Consider the following 27,463-nt stretch of genomic DNA (forward strand, 5'->3'; position numbering starts at 1 on the left):
CCTGCTGCACTGGGACTGAGGCACACTTGCCAGAGTAGGGCAGTACCAGCAGAGTCCAATGGGGGCAGGCTTGTTAGCAGGTTAGGAAGCCAGTGTTGATGCTGTTCTGTTACTGAATATGCGGAGAGGCAGGGGAAGGAAATGGCACCAGCCAGCTCCTTTTTCCCTGGAGTGGGGTCTCCCTGCTGGCTGTTTTGAGGGAATCACTCCCAGAAGAGTTAATAATTTCCCTACATCCTAGGCATTTTTCTGATTGCTTTTATCACTCTGTCAGCCCTCCAGGTTCCTTGCCTGCCTGAAGCAGTGCAGTGCACTTAGGGCTCTATCCTAGCCAAGTCTGCTTACTATTAAAACTTCAAACTTTAGCGACCTGGTGTGGCAGGGATCTGCTTTTGTCTTCTGGAGGAGGATCTCCCTATGCTGGGGCTGATGCAGGTTTGACCCAGAATGGCAGCTGCTCCAGAGTACAAGAATGTGTGATTTGGAGCAGAGCAGGCTAAACAGCCAGTGTCCTGGGTAGCTGCCCTCAGCAGGTATCTCTGTGCCTGTGCTGAGGGGCAGTGGAGGGAAATGGCGCCTGCTGGCTCACTCTTGTCCCTGGAGAAGCAACTTTTAGAATGACACCTTTTACAGATACGCTCCAAGAAAAGCAACAGTCTCTCCCCAGGGGCCAAAGGGAATCTTCAGATTGCCCTGTCCGCCTCCAGGGATGCTTGCCTGCCTTCTCTCCAGGAATAGGGTAGCGCCCTCATAGCTCTATCCCAGCCATGCCCATGGACCTCTAAAACTCCAGTCTTTCAGCCTTGGTGGTGGCAAAGACTCACAAAAATCCGCCCCTCTCATTTTCCCAGCCATTGGCTTTGGGGACATGTTCTCCTTGTGCATCTCTGTGCACACCACTGTCTCTCACTTTTCTCAACCACCAGGGCTCCCTCCCCTCCACAGTATCCACTGCCTGTTTCTCCCCAAAACCACATTTCCACATTTCCTACCTTCCTAAGCGTAGACTCTTTTTTCCCTCTGGTTGTGCAGTTTGTTCTGTCAGTCCTCGGGTCAATTTCTTGGGTATTTGGAATCATTTGATAGTTATTTAGCTGTGTTCAAGGAGTAGGCAAGCTACCATCTTAGATCCCCACCTCTTTGCTGAATTTTAACATACTTTTATGAATTCTAGCGGTAACCTCCTTGGTGGCCCTTATTTTTTAGATGGATCTATACTATACCAACTAAGAACGTATGGTATGTCCTCAGTTTTTATAAAAAGTGCAGTACTACTTCCATTAGTTATTGGCAAGATTTGAAGATTGGGGGGATCCCTGGGTGGCTCAGCGGTTTGGTGCCTGCCTTTGGCCCAGGGCGCGATCCTGGAGACCCGGGATCGAGTCCTGCATGGGGCTCCCGGCATGGAGCCTGCTTCTCCCTCTGCCTGTGTCTCTGCCTCTCTCTCTCTCTCTCTCTCTCTCATGAATAAATAAATAAATAAATCTTTTTAAAAAAAGATTCGAAGATTGGAAGTGATAAAAGTCTCTCAATTTACCTGGAATAAAATTCTCTAAATATCTAAAGTTAGCTTTTTCAACCCAAGAAACTCATTAGTATATTAATATTAAACATGCAGGTAGTGAAGATTATAATGTACAGATTAGACAGATTTTTATAATTATATTATTTAATATTAACTTTCAGCTTGGAACTTGGCTGTGCAATGTGGCAAAGACCTGGTGACAATGAGAGAATTTTTCATCCTTTCTTATAAGGTGGGTCTCTTTTAGTAAGTATCTCATAAATAGACCACAACAAAAATATGACCACTGTGGCTATGGTCAAGGGCTAAATATAAAGTGGTATTAGCTTTTAATCTAGAAACTTTTAGAATACATGTGTAAGCAGGAATCACCTAAGGAGTATTTGATCTCTATAGGATATAATGTGCAAATATGAGGCAGTTCTCCCCATACCACAGTATCACAAACAACCATCAGGGAGCCTAAAGTTCTACAATAAGAGATTTTTTTTAAAGAATTCAGTCCCCCAGAGTCCTATATCAAAATACAACTCTCATTTTAGGAGAGGAATACTCTTAAGTTATCAACTAATAAAACGTTAGGAAGGTTTATAGATATATAGAAGTATAGAATAGGTATTTGGGGACATGGGGATGTGAAAAGAATGCTAAGAATTTTGGGCCTAACTTATAATTTCTCCTAGAGCAAGTTCTGTGTGTAAGATTTTCTAAGCTTAATTGGCAATTATATGCATTTTAAAATAGTCATTAGCCTTCAAGTTAGAGATTAAATGCCAGAAAGGAAACAATATTGATGAGAGAATAAAAGAAGAGAGAGACTAAGAATATCTCTCTTACACATTCAGGAGTACACCATGTGATACGTTGAGATCGATTAAATGTTAAGAGTTTTAGAACTGGAAAGAACTACAGAAATAATCTAGCATAACTCCCTCATTTTATATACTAGTAACCTTAGACCTAGAGAGATTTGAGTGTTTTGAAATGCTGTTAATTCAATGACAGTAATGATTATGATCACTAAACGTTTTGGGAGATTGAGAAATAGTCTTTGAAAGTTTAGGTATACTTGCCATTTAAATTAGGTGAAATAAATTAATTTTAGTTTGAACATTTGTGATAGCACTAATAGGGTTCTATGTAAGAATCCCAAGTAACCTAGAGGTTTATTGTAGTAAAAGCTGGGAGTTTTTTCTAAAGTTAGAGGACAAGGTTTAATGATGAGGTTATGCCTAATGCCTGTCAAGATTTGACATTTTCTCTTTCAACCAGGACAATATATGTGCTAATTTCAGCTCTCTTCAATACAAAGGGGAAATGTATTTGCCAGGGGAAAAAATCACTTACAGATTACAACATAAAGCAAGAAGTAAATCACTAGACAGAAATACAGGGCTAAATGACAGTACCTATCACTGGGAAGATAGGAAAATTGTGAAGAAATGAAGCTTTTTATCTCTAGAAAGGTCTTAAAAACAATGGAAAGTAATATAAAATTAAAACCATAAATCAGGGTTATAGTCTATATTGTTTTTAAGGTGAGATGTGTTTTTCCAGCTGAATTTTTCCATTCAGACAGGATGTTGCTGATTTTCATTCTGATTGTTTCTGTTCACCTGGCAGAATTCTCACAGTATTCATTGATGTTCTGGTTATTTCTTATCAGCTGTCCCAGTTTTGTCCTTCTGATCAAGTAATTCTGATTGCACAGAAAACATGTTTACTTATGGCAGCTGCAGTTGATCTAGAGCAAGGGAGAAAAGCTTCAACTGCTTTTGAACAGGTAATGTGCACCTTCATAGACTATACAAGAAAGAGTTTAGTGTGCTATTTGGTGTGTTTGCCTTCCCTGATGCAGTTCTTTCTGATTTTCTTTAAAGAATCCTTTCATCTTTTCCAGCAGCATCTTGATTTCAAAGGTTTGTAATGGTTCATTCCTTCCTAAGGAAGGGTCACATTTGGCTAAACCTCTTCTTTTAAAAAGATTGAATATCTCTTCTTTTAAAATGCCTCTTCCCATGGACTACTCTTTGCAAATCTGTTTTTAGATATTCTTCATCATCTCCATACAATCATATGTGGCCCACAAGAAACAGTTTTCTCTATTTTTGTTTCCTTTCACACATTCTCTAACAAAGAATTCATCTACCTCCACAGCTTCGATAGCCATTTGATCATTGGATTGTTTTTCTTCACTCTCATTACATTTGCTTTCTTTGACCCTTAAATATTTTATCAGTAACTCAGTTTTAACAAGAAGACAAAATTCCTACCTTTGCCTGAATTCCACTCTTAGCTTTGTAAACCTTACCCTTTTAGAAAAAGCCAACATCAACATCTCAGTCTCTTATAGACCAGAGTAAGTTTTTTACTGCCTTTCTTCCAAATAAAGAAAATTGTCTCTAAGTTGTACCACTAGCATTTTTGGTATGATTTTAAAATCTGGATCTCTCTGCTTTTTCTTTCTTACCTAGACAAAGAAAACTTCCCAATCTCCCATACTTGCCAGCTTTTCTTTCCAAATGGTATAAAATCCATCTTGCTGTTTATTTCCTTCCTTCTGTTAATTGCTTCTTTCATATGATTCTTCAGATCTGGAACAAACTGTCACCAGATCTCTGCCAACATATTTCCCTTCCTTTCTGTTCCCTTGTTGACTTCAACTCAAAAAACATTTGAGTATCAAGTACTCTGCCAGGTACTGGAGATAAAGACAAAATCCTTAACCTTGAGGAGTAAAGGGACATCTTTTTAGAAATCTTTTCATTTTAAAAGAATATGAGAAAAAAATCTATGTGTCCCAGAACAAAACCAAAAAGAATCATTTTGCTTCTTAAAAGTATGGGTAAATGTAATATTATTCTCAATAGAGTCCTTTGCTTTACTTAAAAAGGGTAATAAAAAAAAGTAGTAACATCTAGTTTTTGTATAGTGCTTTTAACCTTTTAAAAGTTTTTCCATTAGGGGCACCTGGGTGACTCAGTAGGTTGAGCATCCCACTCTTGATTTGGCTTAGGTCATGATCTCAGGGTTTTGAGATCAAGCCATGCATCAGACTCCGTGCTCAGTGGGGAGTCTGCTTGAGATTCTCTCCCTGTCTCCCTGTCCCTCCACTCTTCCCCCCACTTGCACATTCTCTCTCTCTCAAATAAATAAATAAACCTTTCTTAAAAAAAAGTTTTTCCCTTAAAAATTGATAGTTCTGACTTTATTAAATTTTGTATCTCAATGAATAGAAATCAAATTGATGTGAAGGAAATTTCACAAGTACAGTCCTTAACTGTTTTGTTTGTTTCCAACAGCTGTTCTTTTTTGCATGTGTTCTTCCTCTTGCAAATGTTAATGGTTTCTAAGAACTCTAACCCAGTAACCCTTCTATAATCTTCTTTGCTTTTGAAAGAATATCTATTTAGAAAATTGAAGATTTACTTTTGCCTTTCACCGTCTAAGTCTGGTCCCTGCAAATTAGACCATGGTGTTCTGCCTAAAGAAGACTTGTTGAATCCCGTTCTATTTATCTGCTCCTTGTTCTCTAAATGCCCATAAATTAGAGTATTTCCAAATAAGTAGATAGAATGTATAGTCTTATCAACATTGTCTCTACTCTCCTGAGTATGAGTTAGGCAGAATTGAGGAATGCTTTAAAATATATATAAAGTTGTAATATACCATTTGTGTGTGTGTGTGTGTGTGTGTGTGTGTGTGTGTATACACCACATCTTCTTATCCATTTATTTACCAGTGGACGCTGGGTTGCTTCTGTATCTTGGCTATTATAAAATAATACAACAATAAACATAAGGATGTATATATCTTTTTGAATTAGTGTTTTTGTTTTCTTTGGTAAATACCCAGTGGTAGAATTACTGGATCATATGGTATTTCTCTATTTTTTTCAACCCCTTACATGTATAAACAAGCTTATTTATTTCAGGTGAAAATGAAATATGTACTTAAGTTCAACCAAAAGTGAGAACATATTAAAGCATACTATAACTAACACATGTTGTATAAGAATCTAACACTAATATGCTTTCAATTTTCCCTCCCATCTTTTGTACTTTTGTTATTACACATTTTACTTTTACATATGTTATAAACTCTCAATATATCATTCTTATTTTTGATTAGGCCATCAATTTCTTTTAAGAGCTATTAAATAGAAGTAAAATGCTCTTTATATTTATGTACATTTTAAGGGCTTCCTTGAATCCTCATTTCTTTGTGATCTAGATTACTGTCTGATATCCCATTCCTTCTGCTTCAAGAACTTTGACATTTTTTGTAGTGTAGATCTATTGAATTTCCCCAATCTTCTTCTGAAAAAGCATTTTTCCTTTATTTTTCAAACATAGTTTTGCTGTGTATAGAATTTAGAGCCATCAGTTCTTTTTAATTTTAGCACTTTAAAGATGTCACTCCACTGTTGTTGGGCTTGCACAATTGCTGAGGAGTCTGTTAGCCTTGTCTTTGTTCTATATACAGATATCTTTTTTTCCCCATTGACTGTCTATAAGATTTTCTTTTTATCTTTGTTTTGTAGCAGTTTGAATATAGTGTATCTAGGTTAAAATTTTTTTAAAATACCCTTGTCATTCTCTTGAGTATTTTGCATCTATGGTTTGATGTGTTTGATTAACTTTGAAAAATTCTTGACTGTCTCTTCAAACATTTTTTTCTGTCCCAGATATCTCTCTTTTCCTCCTAGGATTCAAATTACACATATAGTAGACTATATGATATTGTCCCACAAATCTTGTATATGTTTTGTTGTTTCATTTTTTCCTCACTTTTTAAAAATGTAAATATTAACACACTACTGCACAAGCAAGGCAACAAATAAGAAATCAAATAGCAAATCAAAATATGTATTGGGTGGGGGGATGGGGCAACTGGGTAACAGACATTAAGGAGGGCACATGATGAGATGAGCACTGGGTATTATACTATATGTTGGAAATTGAATTTAACTGAAATATATTAAAAAACAAAATATGTCTCAAAACAAATACTAAAAAAACACAGTATTCCAAAACCTATGGAATGTAGCAAAAGTGGATTTTATTTTATTTTTTATTTTAAAAGTGGATTTTAGAGAGAAATTTATGCTGTAAATATTTGTATTAAGAAAATGTTTGAATAAACAATATTACACCACAAGGAACTAGATGAAGAAGAAATTTAGCAGAAGTTTAGTACAGGAAGGAAATAACAAAGAAAAATCAGAAATAAATAGAGACTAGGATAAACAATAACATAACATTGAAAATAGTGCCCAGTTTTTTTTTAAAAAACAAATTCGCAATATTTTAACTACATTAACTAAGAAAAGAGAGAAGCTCAAAAACCAAACTGGGAAAGGGAAGAGAAAATGATACAACGTATAACCACTGAAATACATAGTGTGATAACAGATTACTATAAATAAGTATATACAAATCAGATGACTTTGAAAAATAAAATCAGATAATTCCTAAAAACACACAAGTTACCAAGATTGAATCATGAATCTTTAATCCAAGACATAGGAAATCTTCTTAGACTAATAACAAGAGTAAACATTGAATTAGGAATCAAAAATCTCCCAACATAGAAAAGCACTAGACTACATGATTTCATTGGCAAATTCTACCAGACCTTAAAAAAATAATTAATGACAGTTGTTATCAAAGTCTTAAAATAAAATAGAGGGACACATTCAAAATTATTCTGTGAGGCCAGTATTACCTTGATACCAAAGCAGGATAAAAACAATACAAGAACAAAAAAGTCCAGTTTGTACAATATTACTACTCTGGTTTTCTCTTGACATCCATTTGCATGATAAATGTTTCTTCACCCTCTTACTTTCAATCTGCAAGTATCTTTAGGTCTAAAATGAGTCTCTTATTGACAGCATATAAATGGCATGTCTTATTTTTTAATCCATTCTGATACCCTGTGTTTTTGATTGGAGCATTTAGTCCATTTACAAAGTAATTCTTGAGAGATAATAAGTATTTAGTGCTATTTTATTACTTGTTTTATCATTGTTCCTGGAGATTTTCTCTAACCCTTTCTTGTCTTTGTCACTTTTAGTTTCTCCTTTGCGTGGAAAGAGTCCTCTTTAATATTTCTTGCAGGGCTAATTTATTTTTTTAAGATTATTTATTTATTTATTTATTTATTTATTTATTTATTTAATTATTCATGAGAGACACAGAAGGAGAGAGAGGCAGAGACACAGGCAGAGGGAGAAGCAGGCTCCATGCACCGGGAGCCCGATGTGGGACTCCATCCGGAGGCTCCAGGATCACGCCCCGGGCTGAAGGGGGCGCCAAACTGCTGAGCCACAGGGGCTGCCCTTGCAGGGCTGATTTAGTGGTCACAAACTCTTTTAGTTTTTGTTTGTCTAACTCTTTACCTCTCCTATTCTGAATGATAGCCTTTCTGGATACAGTATTCTTAGTTGCAGATTTTTCCCATTCAGCATATTGAATACATCATGCCACTCTTTTCTGACTTGCCAAGTTTCTGTTGAAAAATCTCCAGCTAGCCTTATGGCTTTTGCCTTGTAAATTAAGGGCTTCTTTTGTCTTCCTGCTTTTAAGATTTTTTTCTTTATCACCATTTTTTTTCCAATTTAATTACAACAATCTTGGTGTTGGTCTGCTTTTGTTGATTTTGATAGGAGTTCTCTGTGCCTCCTAGATCTCGATGTTTGTTTCCTTCCTCAGATTAGGGAAGTTTTCTGCTATTGTTTCTTGAAATAAATTATTTGCCCACTTTTCTCTTTTTCTGGGAATCCTATAATATGAATGTTATTAGATTTCATGGAGTCACTGAGTTCCCTAAGTCTATTCTCATGTTACATAATTCTTCATCTCTTTTGTTCAGCATCATTATTTTCTATTATTTTATCTGCTAGGTCACTAATTCATTCCTCTGCTTCTTCCAAGTTTTTGTTCATTGCATCAAGCCTGTTTTCAGTCTTGTTTATTTTACTCTTTATCTTTGATTCTTTTTTAACTCTTTTATCATTGTGGTAAAGATCTCACTGTTGTCTTTTATTCTTCTCTCAAGCCCAATGAGTGTCCTTATGATTGTTGCTTTAAATTATCTGTAAGAGAGCAGCCCGGGTGGTTCAGCGGTTTAGTGCCACCTTCAGCCCAGGGTTAAGTCCCATGTCAGGCTCCCTGCATGGAGCCTGCTTCTCCCTCTACCTGTGTCTCTGCCTCTCTCTCTCTCTCTCTCTCTCATAAATAAATAAATTATTTTATAAATAAATTCTCGGTGAGGGTCATCTAGGTGGCTCAGTCAGTTAAGCAATTGACTCTTGATTTCAGCTCAGGTCATGATCTTGGGATCATGAGATTGAGTCTCGTGTCAGGCTCTAGGCTTAGAAGGGAGTCTGCTTGAGATTTTATTTTTCCCTCTACCTCACCCACCCCACTGTTTCTCTTTCTCCCTCTCTGTAAAATAAGTGAATAAATAAAATCATTCTTTATCAGACATGTTACTTACATCTATTTCACTTAGATCTATGGCTGTGGCTTTATCTTGTTTTTTCATTTGGATAAATTCCTCCATGTCAGAATATTGTCTAAATCTCTGCTTTCTTCTCTGTGTTAGAAAAGCCAAGTATGTCTCCTGCTCCTGAAAGTAATGTCCTTATGAATAAGAGGTCATGTCATGCACAGGGCATGGTGCTTCACAGACTGTCTCTGGTGTGTGCTTTGTGCACTCTGATATTGTGTTTTGGCTGCTCTACCTTTCAGGCTAGTCATCTGCAGAGGTTTTCCTTGCCTGCTGTGGGCAGCATTTGGTCCCCGGCCTGTATGTGGCAAGTTTTAACTAGGTGTGCTCCAGTTTTCTTGTGAAATGACACCTGACACCAACTGCACCAGAACAGAGGCCCTGCAGAACCCTCTGGATGGGAGATATGGTGTGAGCAGGAACTTCTGTTGGTCTTCTGGGAGAGGGACTTGCCATGCTGGGACTGAAGCAAGCTTGACTGAGAAGGGCAGTCCCACCACAGCACAGGGTGGTAGGGTTTTGTATAAACAAGTTAGGCAGCCAGTGTCCATGCTGAGCTGCTTCCCTCAAGTCATTCTGTGTTTATGCTGAGGGGCTGGGGAAGGAAATGGCACAGTCAGGTCTTTTCTTCCCAGAGAGGCCCAAAGGAATAATCTCCCGCTATGTGCCCCAGGCATTCTTCAGATCTCTATTTCCATGCTGTCTTACCCCTGTCTTCTTTCCAGGAGTGGCATAGTGCCCTCCAGTTTCTATCCCAGCCAGCCAATTAAATGTCTAACTCTTGATTTCAGCTGAGGTCATGATCTCAGAGTTGTGGGATAGAGCTCCACACTCAGCAGGGAGTCTACTTGAGGATTATCTCCCCCTGTCCCCCTTGCATGCACTCTCTTTCTCTAATAAATGAACAAATCTTAGAAAAAAATATACAGCCATTATAATTTATTGAGGAACTACATCTCTTTCCTGAAATGGGTTGCACAAACTACTGTTGACTGGACCAATCAGACTGATATCCTGTGTTTCTACAACCTGAGTGCTAAGAATGGTTTTTACATTTGTAAAAGGTTGTAAATGAAAATAAAGAAAAATACGTGAAAGATAGTTTGTGTGGCTGGCAAAGCCTAAAACATTTACTGCTTGTCCTTTTATGCAAAAGTATCTTGACCTCTATTGTAGATGATTTTTTAACAGACTTATTGAGGTATAATTAACATACCTTATGATTCACCCATTAAAGTAGAGTTTAATGGTTTTTAGAATATTTAGGTTTGTGAAGCTATCAATACAATATAATTTTTTTAATACAATATAATTTTAAAACATTTTCATCACTCTAAAAAGATATCCCTTACCTATTAGCCGTCACTCCCTATCCCAACCAGCAGCCCTAGGCAAACACTAATATGTTTTGTGTCTTTATTGATTTCCCTATTCTGGATATTTCATATAAATATTATCATATGTCTTAGTCTTTTCTGACTGGCTCCCTATGTAATTTTTCAATAATGCTTAATATGTTCTTCATGTTGTGGTTTGGATCAGTACTCCATTCCCATTGATGCCTGAATGATATTCCATTGTATGAATATACCACATTTTGTTTATCCATTCATACATTGATGGATATTGAGTTTTTCCAATTTTCAGCTGTTACAAATAATGCTGTGATGAACATTCATGTACAAGTTTTGTATAAATTTCTGTTTTATTTTCCCTTGAGTATATAGCTAGGAGTGGAATTGCTAGGTTTTATGAGAACTGTGTGCTTAATCTTTTGAGGAACTACCAGAGTATTTTCCAAAGAAGCTATACCATTTTACATTCCCACCAGCACTGGACAGGGGTTCTACTTTCTCCACCTCCTTGGCACCACTTACTATTATGTCCTTTGGATTATGGCCATGCTAGTGTGTATGAAGTGCTATCTTATTGTAGTTTTTATTTGCATTTTTCCAAAACTGATGATATCTGACTAATAACAAAAGATATGTACTTATTTGCCATTTATATATATTCTTTGGAAAATGTCTGTTCAGATTTTTTGACCATTTTTAATAGGGTTCTTTGTTGTCTTCAGTTCTAATAGTTGTTTTATATTCTAGGTAGTAGACTCTTCTCAGATAATAATTTGCAATTTATTCTTTCATTATGTGGGTTGTCTTTTCCCTTTCTTACCAGTGTCCTATGAAGCACAAACAGTTTTAATTTTAGTGATGCTCATTTTATTTATTTTGTTGTTGTTGCTTATGCTTTTAATGTCAGTGTTTAAGACTATTGCCTAATCAAAGATCATTAAGATTCACCCCTATGTTTCTTCTAACAGTTTTATATTTTTAATTGTTATGTTCAGGTCTATACATTTCTTAAATATATATATATATATATAATATATTATATATGTATATAGTACAACACTGAGTGCTCATCCCGTCAAGTGCACCCCTTAATGTCTGTCACCCAGTCACCCCATCCCACTGCCCACGTCCCCTTCGACTACCTGTTGTTAGTTTCCCAGAGATAGGAGTCTCTCATGTTTTCTCACCCTCTCTAATTTTTCCCACTCATTTTCCCTACTTTCCGCTATAATCCCTTTCACTATTTCTTATATTCCCTGTATGAGTGAAAACATATAATGATTGTCCTTCTCTGATTGACTTGTTTCACTCAGCAGAATACCTTCCAGTTCCATCGACATCGAAGCAAATGGTGGGTATTCATCCTTTCTAATGGCTGAGTAATATTCCATTGTGTGTATATATATATATATATATATATATATATATATATATACACCACATCTTCTTGATCCATTCATCTGTTGAAGGCCAACGAGGCTCCTTCCACAGTGTGGCTGTTGTGGACATTGCTCTTATAAACATTGGAATGAAGATGTCCCAGTGTTTCACTGCATCTGTATCTTTGGGGTAAGTACCCAGTAGTGCAATTGCTGGGTCATAGGGTAGCTCTATTTTTAACTCTTTGAGGAACCTCCACACTTTTCCAGAGTAGCTGTACCAGTTCACATTCCTACCAACAGTGCAAGAGGGTTCCCCTTTCTCCACATCTTATCGAACATTTGTTGTTTCCTGTCTTGTTAATTTTCACCATTCTCATGGAGTGAGGTGGTATCTCATTGTGGTTTTGATTTGTATTTCCCTGATGGCAAGTGATGCGGAGCATTTTCTCATGTGCTTGTTAGCCATGTCTATGTCTTCCTCTGTGAACTTTCAGTTCATGTCTTTTGCCCATTTCATGATTGGATTGTTTGTTTCTTGGGTGTTGAGTTTCATAAGTTCTTTATAGATCTTGGATACTAGCCCTTTATCTGATATGTCATTTGCAAATATCTTCTCCCATTCTGTAGGTTGTCTTTTAGTTTTGCTGACTTTTTCTTTTGCTGTGCAGAAGTTTTTAATCTTGATTAAGTCTCAATACTTCATTTTTGCTTTTGTTTCCCTTGCCTTCATAGATGTATCTTGCAAGAAGCTGCTGTGTCCAAGTTCAAAACGGGTGTTGCCTGTGTTCTCCTCTAGGATTTTGATGGAATCTTGTCTCACATTTAAATCTTTCCTCCATTTTGAGTTTATCTTTGTATATGGTGTAACAGAATGGTCTTGTTGCATTCTTCTGCATGTAGCTATCCAGTTTTCCCAGCACCGTTTTTTGAAGAGACTGTCCTTTTTCCAGTGGATAGTCTTTCCTGCTTTGTCGAAAATTAGTTGACCATAGAGTTGAGGGCCTATTTCTGGGTTCTCTATTCTGGTCCATTGATCTATGTGTCTGTTTTTGTGCCATTACCACACTGTCTTGATGATTACAGCTTTGTCTTGAGGTACAGCTTGAAATCCGGCATTGTGATGCCCCTGGCTTTGGTTTTCTTTTTCAATACTCCCCTGGCTATTCGGGGTCTTTTCTGATTCCACACAAATCTTAAGATTATTTGTTCCAACTCTGTGAAGAAAGTCCATGGTATTTTGATAGGGATTCCATTGAATGTGTAAATTGCCCTGGGTAACATGGACATTTTCACAATATTAATTTTTCCAATCCATGAGCATGGAATATTTTTCCATCTCTTTGTGTCTTCCTCAATTTCTTTCAGAAGTGTTCTGTAGTTTTTACGGTATAGATCCTTAACCTCTTTGGTTAGGCTTATTCCTAGGTATCTTATGCTTTTGGGTGCAATTGTGAATGGGATTGACTCCTTAATTTCTCTTTCTTCAGTCTCATTGTTAGTGTATAGAAACGCCACTGATTTCTGGGCATTGATTTTTGTATCCCGCCACACTGCCAAATTGCTGTATGAGTTCTAGCAATCTTGGGGTGGAGTCTTTTGGGTTTTCTCTGTACAGTATCATGTCATCTGCAAAGAGGAAGAGTTTGACTTCTTTGCCAATTTGAATGCCTTTTATTTCCTTTTGTTGCCTGATTGCTGACGCTAGGACTTCTAGTACTATGTTGAATAACAATGGTGAGAGTGGACATCCCTGTTGTGTTCCTGATCTTAGTGGAAAGGCTCCCATTGTTTCCCCATTGAGAATGATATTTGCTGTGGGCTTTTCATAGGTAGCTTTTAAGATGCTGAGGAATGTTTCTTCTATCCCTACACTTTCAAGTGTAGTTTTTAGGGTAGAGATCCTTTACCTCTTTGGTTAGGTTTATTCCTAGGTATCTTATGCTTTTGGGTGCAATTGTAAATGGGATTGACTCCTTAATTTCTCTTTCTTCAGTCTCATTATTAGTGTATAGAAATGCCACTGACTTCTGGGCATTGATTTTGTATCCTGCCACACTGCCAAATTGCTGTATGAGTTCAAGCAATCTTGGGGTGGAGGCTTTTGGGTTTTCTATGTAGAGTATCATGTCATCGGCGAAAAGGGAGAGTTTGACTTCTTCTTTGCCAATTTGAATGTCTTTAATGTCTTTTTGTTGTCCGATTGCTGAGGCTAGGACTTCCAGTACTATGTTGAATAGCAGTGGTGAGAGTGGACATCCCTGTCTTGTTCCTGATCTTAGGGGAAAGGCTCCCAGTGCTTCCCCATTGAGAATGATATTTGCTGTGGGCTTTTCGTAGATGGCTTTTAAGATGCTGAGGAATGTTCCCTCTATCCCTACACTCTGAAGAGTTTTGATCAGGAATGGATGCTGTATTTTGGCAAATGCTTTCTCTGTGTCTATTGAGAGGATCATGTGGTTCTTTTTTTTTTCTGTTGTTGATGTGATCTATCATGTTGATTGTTTTACGAGTGTTGAACCAACCTTGCATCCCAGGGATAAATCCCACTTGGTCATGGTGATAAATCTTCTTAATGTATTGTTGGGTCCTCTTAGCTAGTATCTTATTGAGAATTTTTGCATCTGTGTTCATCAGGGACATTGGTCTATAATTCTCTTTTTTGGTGGGGTCTTTGTCTGGTTTTGGAATCAAGGTGATACTGGCCTCATAAAACTAGTTTGGAAGTACTCCATCCCTTTCTATTTTTCGGAACAGCTTTCATAGAATAGGTATTTTTTCTTCTTTAAACGTTTGATAGAATTCCCCTCAGAAGCCATCTGGCCCTGGACTCTTGTGTCTTGGGAGGTTTTTGATGACTGCTTCAATTTCATCCCTGATTATTGGCCTGTTCAGGTTTTCTATTTAATCCTGTTCCAGTTTTGGTATTTAGTTGCTTTCCAGAAATGCATCCATTTCTTGTAGATTGCCTACTTTGTTTACGTATAGCTGCTCATAATACGTTTTTAAAATCGTTTGTATTTACTTGATATTGGTTGTGATCTCTCCTCTTTTGTTCGGGATTTTATTAATTTGAGTCCTTTTTCTTTTTAATAAGGCTGGCTAATGGTTTATCTATCTTATTAATCCTTTTAAAGAACCAACTCCTGGTTTTGTCGATCTGTTTTACAGTTCTTCTGGTCTGTATTTCATTGAGTTCTGCTCGAATCTTTATTAACTCTCTTCTGACTGGTTTAGGTTTTACTTTCTGTTCTTTCTCTAATTCCTTTAGGTGCGAGGTTAGCTTGTCTATTTGGGTTTTTTCCAATTTTTTAGGGAGGCTTGTGTTGCGATGTATTTCCCCCTCAGGACCACTTTTGCTGTATCCCAAAGATTTTGAACAGTTGTATCTTCATTTTCATTATTTTCCAGGAATCTTTTTAATTCTTCTCTAATTTCCTGGTTAACCCATTCATCTTTTAGGAGGATGCTCTTTAACCTCCACGTGTTTGAGTTTCTTCCAAATTTCTTCTTGTGGTTGCATTCTAGTTTCAAAGCATTATGGTCTGAAAATATGCAGGGGATTCGTATCAGTTGAAACCTGATTTGTGACCCAGTGGGTGGTCTATTCTGGAGAAAGTTCCATGTGCACTTGAGAAGAATGTGTATTCAGTTATGTTTGGATGCAAAGTTCTGTAAATATCTGTGAAATCCATCTGGTCCAATGTACCATTTATGGCCCTTGTTTCTTTGGTGATGTTGTGCTTAGAAGATCAGTCATTTGCAGAAAGTGCCGTGTTGAAGTCTCCTACTATTAGTGTATTATTATCTAAATATGTCTTTACTTTGGTTATTAATTGATTGATATACTTGGCAGCTCCCACATTAGGGGCATAAATATTCATGATTGTTAGGTCTTCTTGTTGGATAGACCCTTTAAGTATGATATATGTCCCTCTTCATCTCTTACTACAATCTGGTATAAACTTAATTTATCTGATATGAGGGGATCCCTGGGTGGCGCAGCGGTTTGGCGCCTGCCTTTGGCCCAGGGCGCGATCCCGGAAACCCGGGACCGAGTCCCACATCGGGCTCCCGGTGCATGGAGCCTGCTTCTCCCTCTGCCTGTGTCTCTGCCTCTCTCTCTCTCTCTGTGACTATCATAAATAAATAAAAAATTAAAAAAAATTTATCTGATATGAGGATTGCTTCTCCAGCTTTCTTTTGAGGACCATTTGAATGGAAAATGGTTCTCCAACCTTTCATTTTTCAGGCAGGAGGTGTCTTTAGGTCTAAAATGAGTCTGTTGTAGACAGCAAGTAGATGGGTCTTACTTTTTTATTGAGTCTGAAACCCTGCGTCTTTTGATGGGATCATTTATCCCATTCATGTTCAGAGTAACTATTGAACGATATGAATTTAGTGTCATCATGATACCTATTCAGTCCCTGTTTTTGTGGATTGTTTCCTTGGACTTCCTCTTTCTTTTTTTCTTTTTTTTTTAATTTTTATTTATTTATGATAGTCACAGAGAGAGAGAGAGAGGCAGAGACACAGGCAGAGGGAGAAGCAGGCTCCATGCACCGGGAGCCTGATGTGGGATTCGATCCTGGGTCTCCAGGATCGCGCCCTGGGCCAAAGGCAGGCGCCAAACCGCTGCGCCACCCAGGGATCCCGGACTTCCTCTTTCTTTTACAGAGTCCCCCTTAATATCTCTTACAGAGCTGGTTTGGTGGTCACATATTCTTTCAGTTTCTGCCTATCTTGGAAGCTCTTTATCTCTCCTTCTATTCTGAATGAGAGCCTTACTGGATAAAGCATTCTTGGCTGCATGTTCTTCTCATTTAGTACCCTGAAAATATCCTGCCAGTCCTTTCTGGCCTGCCAGGTCTCTATGAAGAGGTCTGCTGTTAATCTGATATTTCTTCCCATATAAGTTAAGAATTTCTTGTCTCTTGCTGCTTTAAGGATTTTCTCTTTATCTTTGGAATTTGCAAGTTTCACTATTAAATGTCGAGTTGTTGAATGGTTTTTATTTATTTTGGGGGTGGAACCTCTCTATCTCCTGGATCTGAATGCCTGTTTCCCTCCCCAAATTAGGGAAGTTCTCAGCTATGATTTGTTCAAATATACTTTCTAGTCCTCTCTCCCTCTCCATATCTTCTGGAACCCCTATTATATGTAGATTTTTCCTTCTGAGGCTGTCATTTATTTCCTTTAACCTTTCCTCATGGTCCCTTGTTTTTCTCTTTTTCCCTCAGCTTCCTTCCTTGCCATCAACTTGTCTTCTATGTCGCTCACTCTTTCTTCCACCTCATTAGCCCTAGCCATTAGGACCTCCAGTTTGGATTGCATCTCATTTAATTGTTTCTTTTTAATTTTAGCCTGATTAGATCTCAATTCTGTAGTAATGAAGTCTCTAGAGTCCTTTATGCTTTTTTCCAGAGCCACCAGTAGCTTTATAATTGTGCTTCTGAATAGGCTTTCTGAATAGGCTTTCAGCGTTTTTGAAATCCATATTCTGTAACTCTGTAGCAGAGAGTACTGTTTCTGATTCTTTCTTTTGTGGTGAGTTCTTCCTTCTAGTCATTTTGTCCAGTGCCGAGTGGCTCTATGAGTGGGCTAAGTCAAGAATATCAACTGCAAACTAAATAAATTCCACCCTAGATGATCCTGACAAGGTCAGAGACCAGAAAATAAAAAAGAGGATCAGAACATAATAAAAAGGACCACCAAAGTGAAAAACAATTTTAAAACAAAATAGTAAAAAATAAAAGGCCAAAAATCCCAAAGAAAAAGAAAAAAGAAGAAAAAAAAACAGAAGTAAAGAGGACAAAGAGAAAAAAACAGGGGAGGAACTGGGACATGTTGCTGGTGAAGAAGTGGTAGTGGAGGGAGAATGTAGTCTACCTGAGGGGTCCTAGAGTGTGATCCTCTTGGTTCTGAGTGTATTAAGTTCTGTATGTTAGAAGATGCTCAAACCCAAACTTATATAAACCAGCAATACTTGTAGAAAGCCCCAAAATTTATCACCAAAACATAAACCAGATGAAAAAGGGGGGAAGAATGGGAATATAAAGAGAATATAATCTCACAGAATGAACCAGCATGGTATTCCACTTGGTTGTGGGTGTATGCTCGTCATGTTTTAGAAAGCATTAACTTCCGCCATTGTAGAACAAAATGAGGCAATGAAAACAAAAAAAAAAAAAAAAACACAAAACAAAAGCCTGTATCTTGTATATGTCCCAAAATTAAATTTAATATATTGAAGGGAATCCAGAAGTGAAAAATATATCTAAGACACCTAATTGTAGAAATATGAAAGTTAAAAAGGAAGAAACTTAAAGTTGAAGAGCTGGTAAAGTATTGTAGTTAAGGTGGGAAAAGAGAAAAAATATTAGAAATTTTTAGTCTGATATAAAAATGAGTTGTAATGGAAAAAGGAAAATAAAATAAAAGGGGGACCCTCTAGTTCTATATACTATATTCCCTCGATTTTCCCTTGGTTGTGGAGCTTTCCAGTGCTGCTTGGTCAAGAACTTGCTCTTCCCTTGTTCTTCCACCTGTCTTCTGGGGGAGAGGTCTGCTGTTGGATCTCAGGTGTGTGTGCCTGGGTGGAGATGCCCATCCCCTGCTGGGTGCCAGGCCCAGTGTGAGCTGTTTATCCTGTGAGGCCTTTGTTCCCTGGCGGTTACACCTCTCCCAGGTACAAGGTGAAACAAGGAGGAAAGACAGCAATGGTGGCGGCCAGACTTCCAGTTCTGGAGTCAGCTCCCCATGAGTAACTAACTGCAGTCTCCCAGTCCACACTGGCCTAGATTCTCCTGGGGGCCATTACAGGTGCACTGATCTGCACAGCTTGGGAGTGCCCATCGACAGGAAAGTTCTTGCTCTCCTGTGCCCTCCCTGCTTCTAAGTGTCCCAGAGGGAATGCAGGATCGCTGGCTTTGTCCCCTTAGGCGCCCTGGGATCCGGGGCCCTGTGCTGCTCAAACCGCACTCCTGGGGGGTGCGACTCCCAAAGGGAACAGGGCATAGCCACCTCTGTCTGGAGCCAGCCCACCTAACCTACTGGCTTCTCCCAGATACCCTGAAGGCTGCAGCACTGCAGCCCTTTACCAAGACCAGTTCACGGTTTGCGGTGGGCTTCCCCCCAGGATCACCTCTTCTAATAGTGACTCCAGGAATCTGGAGGCTTCACTGCCCCTCCTGTGATGCTGCCCAATTTCCTTGCTAAGCACTTTTCCATCCGTGAAAAATCTGGTGTGGATTTTTAAAGTTCCTGCTTCTCCAGGGCTGGGATTTCCTGTCCTGGAGGCTTTTGCAGCTCAGCTTTAGCCCAGGGGCTCCTCGTGTGCCCGTCCCCCACTTTATTCTTTTTTTATTTTTATTTTTCAGCCTTCCTATCTTGTTAGAAGTAAAAACTTTTCTCTCTGTGGTGTTCTGACTGTTCTCTTTATTTTTTTTTATTTTTTTTAAAGATTTTATTTATTTATTCATGAGAGGCACGGAGAGAGAGAGGCAGAGATACAGGCAGAGAGAGAAGCAGGCTCCATGCAGGGAGCCTGATGTGGGACTCCATCCCGGGCCTCCAGGATCACACCCCAGGCTGAAGGCAGGCACTAAACCACTGAGCCATCCAGGGATCCCCCTGTTCTCACTTTAAATCTCAGGTTGAATTCATAGGTGTTCAGGATGTTTTGAAAGTTATCTAGGTAAGTTGGTGGGACCAGGTGAGTTGAGGACTCCTACTCTTCTGCTATCTTAGCCTGCCGTCAGATATATCCATTTTTAGTTAATTTTTGTGTATGGTGTGAGATAGGGGTCCCCCTTCATTTTTTTTGCATTTGAATATTCAGTTGTCCCAGGGCCATTTGTTGAAAACATTTTCCCCGTTGAATTATCTTGTCACCCTTGTTAAAAATCAAATGACCATAAATAAGATTATTTCTAGTCCACTGATGTCTCTCTCTATTCTATGGCAAAACCACACTGTTTTAATTATTATAGCTTTGTAGTAAGTTTTATAAGAAGGATGTGTTAGTCTTCCAATTTTGTTCTTTTTCTAAATTGTTTTCGCTACTGGGGTCTTTTGAGTTTCTATATGTATGTTGGGATCGAGTTGTTAATTTATGCAAAGAAGCCAGCTAGGATTTTGATAGGGATTGCACTGAACCTGTAGGTCAGTTTGGAGAGTATTACAATCTTTAACCGTATTAAGTCTTAGTACTGATGAATATAGCATGTCTTTCCTATTCATTTAGGTTTCAATTTCTTTCAACAATGTTTTGTGGTTTTCAGAGTATATTTTTACTTCTTTTTTGTAGTCTAGATTTTTAATTTCTGAGTCAGTTTCAGTAGTTTATGTGTCTGGAAATATGTCCATTATAATCTAAGTTACCTAATTTTTTGACTTACAGTTGTTCATAGTATTCTGTTATAATCATCTTTTTTTATTTCTGTAAGTTTTGTAATTATGCCCCTGCTTTCCCTCCTAATTTTAGTCATTTGTGTCTTCTCTTTCTTTTCTTGACCATTTTATACAACATTTTTTAAATTGTGTTGGTTTATTCTGAACCAACTTTGGTTTCTTTTATTCTCCCATTTTTCTGGTCTGTATTTCATTAATTCCCACTCTAATCTTTATAATTTTCTTCCTTCTGGTTGCTTAAGTTTTAGTTTTTTTTTTTTCCAGTGTCTTACAGTGCAAGTTTAGCTTAGTGATTTGATGTCTTTCTTCATTTTGTAATATCAGCTTTTATACCTATACATTTCCTTCTAAGCACTGTGGCTTAATCTGTTGGAAATACTATAGATTTAGGGGACACATTCAGATCCATAGCATTCCTCCCTTGACCCACAAAATTCATGTCCTCATACAAAATACCATTCATTCCATCTCAACAGCTCTAAACACCTTGACTCATTCTAGCATTGACTCAGAAGTCTAAGTCCAAAGTTTCATCTAAGTATCATCTAAACCAGATATGAGTTAAGACAAAGTACAATTCATCCTGAGGCAAATTGCTTTCTATCTATGAACCTGTAAAATCAAACAAGTTACATGCTTCCAAGATACAATGGTGAGACAGGAATAGGGTAGATCTTCCCATTCAAAAAGGAGAAATAGGAAAAAAAGAAGTTAATGGGTTCAAGGTAAATCCAAAACCTAATAGAGTAAATAACATTAAACACCAAGGCTTAAGAACAATCCTCCTTGTGTCATATTCTGGACCCACTGGGGCTGCATTTGGGCCCCCAAGCCTCTCAGCCTCACCCAAGTGATTCTGCCAGGTGTAGCCCATACTACAGCTTTCATGGATTAAGGTTCCTGCTGGAATCCCTCACAGTAGCTGTGCTGCCCTGAGGTGAAAAACTCCCCTGGGCATTGCCCCTAATTGGGTCCTCCTACAATAGCCCCACCTCCACAGAGGCTCTTTGGGCTCCAAAGGTTCCTGGAGCATTCTTTGAAATCTAGGTTGAAGCAGCTATGCTCTCAGCTCTTGCACTCTGTACACCATGAGGACACCAAGGTGATAACTTCCCAAAGTTTTTGACCTGTGCCCTCTGGAGGGGCAGTGGTAGCAGCCTGCACTGCACTTGGAGTGGCTGTAAAACATGACACCAGAATTTGAGAAGGAGAGCCAGGGAGGTAAGGTGGCACTGGGTAGCTATGGCTCCTCCTTTGAAATCATTCTGCCACTTGGCCGTGCATTCTAGAGCCTGTGATGGGAGGGCCAGCCCCAAAGAACTCTAAACTGCCTCAGTTCATTCTTCCATTGCTTTGGACAATAGGTTCTGGTTAGATGGCTGACCAATCTCCCCATTGTCTTGGTCTGAATAGCTCCTAGCTTCTGTTGAGATGGTTGAGCCACAGCATTCTCCTTATCAAATTCAGCCCTACCCTTAGTGTTCTCTTCCATATTAGCCTTCTTATTTCTTTCAATATAGATAGGCTGAAATTTTTCCAAATTTCTAAATTGTGCTTCCTTTTTTTCAGATTTTACTTATTTATTTGATAAAGCACTTGAGAGAGCAAGCACAAACGGGTTAAGGGCAGAGGGAGAGAGAGAAGCAGACTGCCCACTGAGCAGGGAGCCTGATGCTGGGCTGTATCCTAGGACCCTGGGATCATGGCCTAAGCTGAAGGCCGATGCTTAACTGAGTAACCCAAGCACCCCTCTGGGGTGCTTTTTGATTAGCATTTCCACCTTTAAATCATTTCTCTTCTTATATTTTACTATAAGTATTCAAGAAATTTGCTGAACTTCTTCAGCACTTAGCTTAGAAATTTCTTTAGCTAAATATCCAATTTCACCACTCACAAGTATTACCTTCTATAAAACACTAGGACATAAACACAGTCCCACCAAGCTCTTTGCTATCTTATAACAAGGATGGCCTTTCCTCAATTTCCATTGTTCCTCATTTCCATCTGAGACCTTCAATGTCTGTATTTCTACCAACATTCTCTTCACAGTATTCTCAGACTGTTCTCTGAAAAAGTTGATCTCTGCTGCTCTTCTCTTCTTTTTCTTGGTCTTCATGTAATGAGGGCACAGGGATTCAAGAGCACTTGGCTCTGTAGACAGACTACATTTGGTCATTCACCACTGACAAGATTCAAAGGCAGAGATATGAGTGGTGGTGAAATAAGAAAGGAATTTATTTCAGTGAGGCCAACATCAGAAGACCGCAGACTAGTGTCTCAAAGACGGTTTCCAAAATGCTGAAAATAATTCTAGGTTTATATAGGGAAAACCTGGGACAAAGGTCAATATGTATATGAAGGTTCAGTCATTGTCTTGGGGTCAGTCACATGGGGTCTTGCTAGCTCAGGGCAATCTTTATTGCTTGAGAGGGTGGTGTGTTTCCCATCACTAGCTGATGTCCTCTTTCAAATTATAAGAATTGCCCTTCATTCACAGCAGTGTAGACTTTTTCTAGCTCGCACCTCCAAACTCTTCCAGCTTCTATTCATTACACAGTTCCAAAACTGCTTCCACCGGGATGCCTGGGTGACTCAGCATTGAGCGTCTGCCTTTGGCTTAAGGCAAGATCCTGGAGTCCCAGGACTCGATGCTCCTTGCAGGGAGCCTGCTTCTCCCTCTGCCTATGTCTCTGCCTCTCTGTCTCTCTGTATCTCTGTCTCTGTCTCTGTCTCTCTCTATCTCATGAATAAATAAATAAAGCCTTTAAAAAAACTGCTTCCATATTTTTAGGTATTTGTTACAGAAGCACCCTACTTTCATTGCCAGTTTTCTGTCTTCGTCTATTCAGACTGCTATAACAAAACACAGACTGGGAAGCTTATAAACAACAGAAATTTATTTCTCACAGTTCCAGAGGCTAGAAGTCCAAGTTCAGGGTGATGGTGTTTGCACCTTCTTACTGTGTCTTCACATGATGGAAAGGGCTAAGGATCTTCCTAGAACCTCTTATAAAAGACACAGATCCCATTCCTGAGGGCTCCACCTCTGTAACTTTAGCACCTCCTAAAGGTCCCACCTACTAATACCTGTGCCTTTGAGGTTTAAGATTTCAACATATGAATTGGTTGAGGGGGACACATTCAGACAATAGCATACTGCTTGAGCAGCATCCCTTAAGTTTTGATATGTTGTGTTTTCTTTTCATTCATCTCAAATCATTTTTAAATTTTTGTTGTGATTTCTTCATTGACCCATTGTTTATTTAATAATCCCTTATTTAATATCCACATTTTTGCGAATTTCCCAAACTTTACTATCTTAGGATTTCTAAGCTTATTCCACTATGGTCAGACTACATAGTTTGTTGAATTTCATGTTATTTTAACTTTCACTGATGTTTATATTGCTGCCTAGCATATGGTCTATTCTGGAGAAAGTGCTTGAGAATAATTTGTGTGCTTCTTGGGTTGGTGGTATGGTCTTTGGATATCTGTTAGGTATAAAAACAATGGTTTTATACAATTGCTTTTTAAAACAAGTAAGAGAAGATATATATTTATATACCCTTTTATAATTAATTACATAATTATTACATAATTACTTTTACCAGTGTACTTTTTTTCATTTGAATTCAGATTACTATCTAATGTCATTTGTTTTCAGCCTGAAGAACTTCTCTTAGTGTTTTTATAAAATGGTTCTGCTAGCAATAAATTCTATCAGATTTTGTTTATCTGGGAATTTTTTTTTTGCTTTCGGTTCTGAAAAATAGTTTTGCTGGATATTAGATTGTTGGGTAACTGTTATTTTCTTTCATCATATTGAATATGTTATCCCACTGCCTTCTTTATTGAGATTCTGTTATTTGCTGAGACATTGTCATCAAACCTTTGTTAAAGTATTATTTTCTTTTGTTTGAATATATTGAAAATAAGTGTTTTGGGGGGCACCCAGGTGGCTCAGTGGCTGAGCATCTATCTGCCTTTGGCTCAGGTCGTGATCCTGTGGTCCTGGGATTGAGTCCAGCATTGGGCTCCCCATAGGGAGCCTGCTTCTCCCTCCGCCTTTGTCTCTGCCTCTCTCTGTGTGTCTTTCATGAATCAATAAAAAAAATCTTTTAAAAAAATAGCTGCTTTGAAATCTTTGTCTACTAAGTTCAGCATCTAGACCTTGTCAGTCAATTCCTGTTGCTTTTTTCCCTGCATTTGGGTCATACTTTATCATTTCTTTGCATATCTCACATTTTCTGTTGAAAACTGGACATTCTAGATAATATATTGAAACATCTTTGAATACTCATTACCCCCCTGTGGTTTGTTGTTGTTAATACTTGCTTGCTTATTGGTTTAATGCCTTGGCTGGGCTAGTTCAGTGAAATCTATTTCCCGCAGCTATACACAAGTGTCCAGCTTCAGATATCACTCCTTAGAGGTCTTTGCCTGTGGCATCACCCTGTCCCCTCCTCTACAAAGGGATGAAAGTGGTTTTAGCAGGGTTATTTTTAAATTTCTCTTCCCATCATAGATATCTGTGTTAACTTCTGAATGGTCTTCTGTTGGCCTCACACCCAGATGTTAATCTTGACTAATTACTAGAGTGTTTGCTTTGTGTGTGGGGTGTGAGTGTGTGTGTGTGTGAGAGAGAGAGAGAGAGAGAGAGAGAGCACAAGTGCATGTGTGTGTTTAAAAATGCTTTGGGGCATAAATTGTTCAACAGTTTGATAAAATTAATGTAAGGCCCCCTTTGAAGTGGTAGGGATCTTCTTAGTTTTCTCTTACTCTGGTTCCTCTGTAAACTTCTGGCTGATCCTCTGTGTTGCATGTTGATATCATTGAGCTATCAGCCTCTTTATAAGTACTGAACACCAGAATCTCCATTTTTTTTTTGTAGTGGACTTAGACTTGAACTTCCCCAAGCTGTGTTCCAATTAAAATCAGTCATGTTAGACAGAGATACAGAGCTCACTCTTCTAATGACCTGCCTCTCCTCTTCATAAGAAGAAGTTTTATATCACTCTTTTGGAGCTGCAGGTAGAGATGTGGCACATTTCTATTGGCCTGACAGTGCAGCTCTCTGAGTAAGGGGCTGGGCAGGAGTCATAGTCCCTGGCATTCTGAGCTTGCCTCTCCCAGCAGGAAAACCTTGGCCTATAAGCAAGCTGAAGTGAGGGCAATTGAGACCCAATAATTGTAATATTCCATGCCTTGGTTATAGGGACTGGGTAGAGGAAGAGAGGTCCAGGCCTCTCATTTGTGCTTGTTTATAATAGAGCTCCTACAATACAAACCTGAGGGAGGAGGATGAGAAGTGCTGACAGCATGCCCCTTCTGGAAATCCCTAGCCTAGAAGCTAAGAATAGAGGGATCCCAGTCTTCTTGGCCACACCCACCTAAAGTAGCACTCACACTGAGCTGGGGGTGGTTAGTGAGCAGGTCATGGTTCAACTATCGTGGGTGCTTACTGTCTTACTGAGACATAGTAGATTTCCTGAAATAGATATTTCTCCATTTTCTTTTTGCCCTTTGAGGAATTTCCTGAAACTTTACATGATTGTGTTTTATAATTCACCAGTTAGGGTTGTTTTGCTAGGGAGAGGGTTCATGGAACTCCTCATACCACCATTCTAGAACTGCTACTCTTCTGTCCAAGATTATTAAACAAATTGATAGTGCTCAAGATTTTCTATTTAATCCTCATTTTCTGGGACATTAAGAAAAATACAAATAGGGGCACCGAGGTGGCTCAATCAGTTAAGCATCTGCCCTTGGCTCAGCTCATGATCCCAGGGTCCTGAGATTGGGCTCCCTGCTCAGTGGGGAGTCTGCTTCTCCCTCTCTTTCTGCCCCTCCTCTGCTCATGCTCTCTCACTCTTTCTCTCTCTCAAAATAAATATATAAAATCTTAAAGAAAAATACAAATAGAGATTAATATTTTTATATCAATTATAAAATGTTCAGTTTAAATTAATTTTTCTATCATTTTATTTTAACTGCTTGTAATAAGTATTATTTTAATTTGCTTAAAGTTTTGTCTGGTTAAGATTAATTTTCTCATTGCGTTGTTGCCAAATAGACCAGATTACTGAATCGTGCCCTTGAGCAGATCCATAAATGCAGACACACATGGAATCTCCTGAAAGAAACAGGTACAGTGGGAACTGGGACTTTGGTAACAGTTATGAAAGGCATTTCAAGTCTGGATAACCCAGTCTTTATTATTAGAAATTTGTGCTACTTCAGTACTTGATAACCAGTCAAATGATTCTTTGAGGACTAACTTTTCCCTACTGTATGTCTGTACTTTGAGTCTCTGACACACTGCTTGGAGTAAGGATATTTTTTACTTTGTTTTTTATGGAAGTATAGTACTGAGTATAAAAATAGTATCATTATTGTTCAATATGACATTATTGCCCTTAGGTCACTAGATTTCATGTCAAATTTAATCAAGCTCTAATTCTGAGTAAATGTAGGCTATAAGAGCCTTCTAAACCATAATCATATCAGATACTGTTAGCATCTTTTATGAAATAAAGTAGTAGTAAACTTTTTAAAGTTATATAGTAACTTGTTACTATTTCTTCATTAAAGATAGTATTGGTTTTAGGTTTAGACATTTTTTTATGTTTCGTCCATCTGTTTCTATTTTAGTTAGAATTTTTAAGAATCAATATTGAATTGAATTACATGGCTTTTCAGCTTCTGTAAAGATAACCATATGTTTTTTCTCTTTTGAAGTATTAATATATTGAATTAAAATAATAGATTTCCAAAATCAAGTCATCATTGTATTTCTAGAATAAACCCTATTTGATCATTGTATGTTATTACAAATGTTGATGTACTTGGTTTCCTAAAATTTAGAAATTATTGGTTTCTTATTTTCTTTTTGTGTATATGTGATATCTTTGATGGACTTTGGTAGTGAACTACAGAAATTATAAGGAAGAATATAAACATAAAATTTAATTCACCTTTCTCAATTTATGATAGTCATTTAAAGGAATAAAAACAACAAAAAGAAAGGATAGAGAATACCTAAATAACGTTTATAGAAGATTTAATAGAAATATATGCTAGCCTGAAAATAGAAAACTCATCTTCTGTTTATGTGTCCATTGAACATTTAAAAAATTGATCACAAGGAAAACCTGAATAAATTCCAAGACATAGAAATAAGACAATGTTATCTGATCACAATGCAATAAAACAAGGACTTGATGGAATCAGAAAACAAACCCTTGATCACTTGAACATTTTAAAATACAGAAACTAAA

General features: G+C 38.1%; 1 protein-coding gene across 6 annotated transcripts in view; it reads left to right on the forward strand.

The window, feature by feature from the left end:
- Positions 1 to 27,463, forward strand: part of TEX11 (testis expressed 11) — a 323,813-nt gene that overhangs the window by 234,622 nt on the left and 61,728 nt on the right. For all 6 annotated transcript variants that reach the window (XM_077890293.1, XM_077890296.1, XM_077890292.1 and 3 more), the window contains 3 exons: positions 1,687 to 1,757; positions 3,192 to 3,308; positions 26,260 to 26,332. In XM_077890293.1, the coding sequence (XP_077746419.1) occupies positions 1,687 to 1,757; positions 3,192 to 3,308; positions 26,260 to 26,332 (261 nt within the window). The remainder of the gene's footprint in view (positions 1 to 1,686; positions 1,758 to 3,191; positions 3,309 to 26,259; positions 26,333 to 27,463) is intronic.

This window comes from Canis aureus, chromosome X, assembly GCF_053574225.1.
Source record: "Canis aureus isolate CA01 chromosome X, VMU_Caureus_v.1.0, whole genome shotgun sequence".
Taxonomy (NCBI): Eukaryota; Metazoa; Chordata; class Mammalia; order Carnivora; family Canidae; genus Canis; species Canis aureus.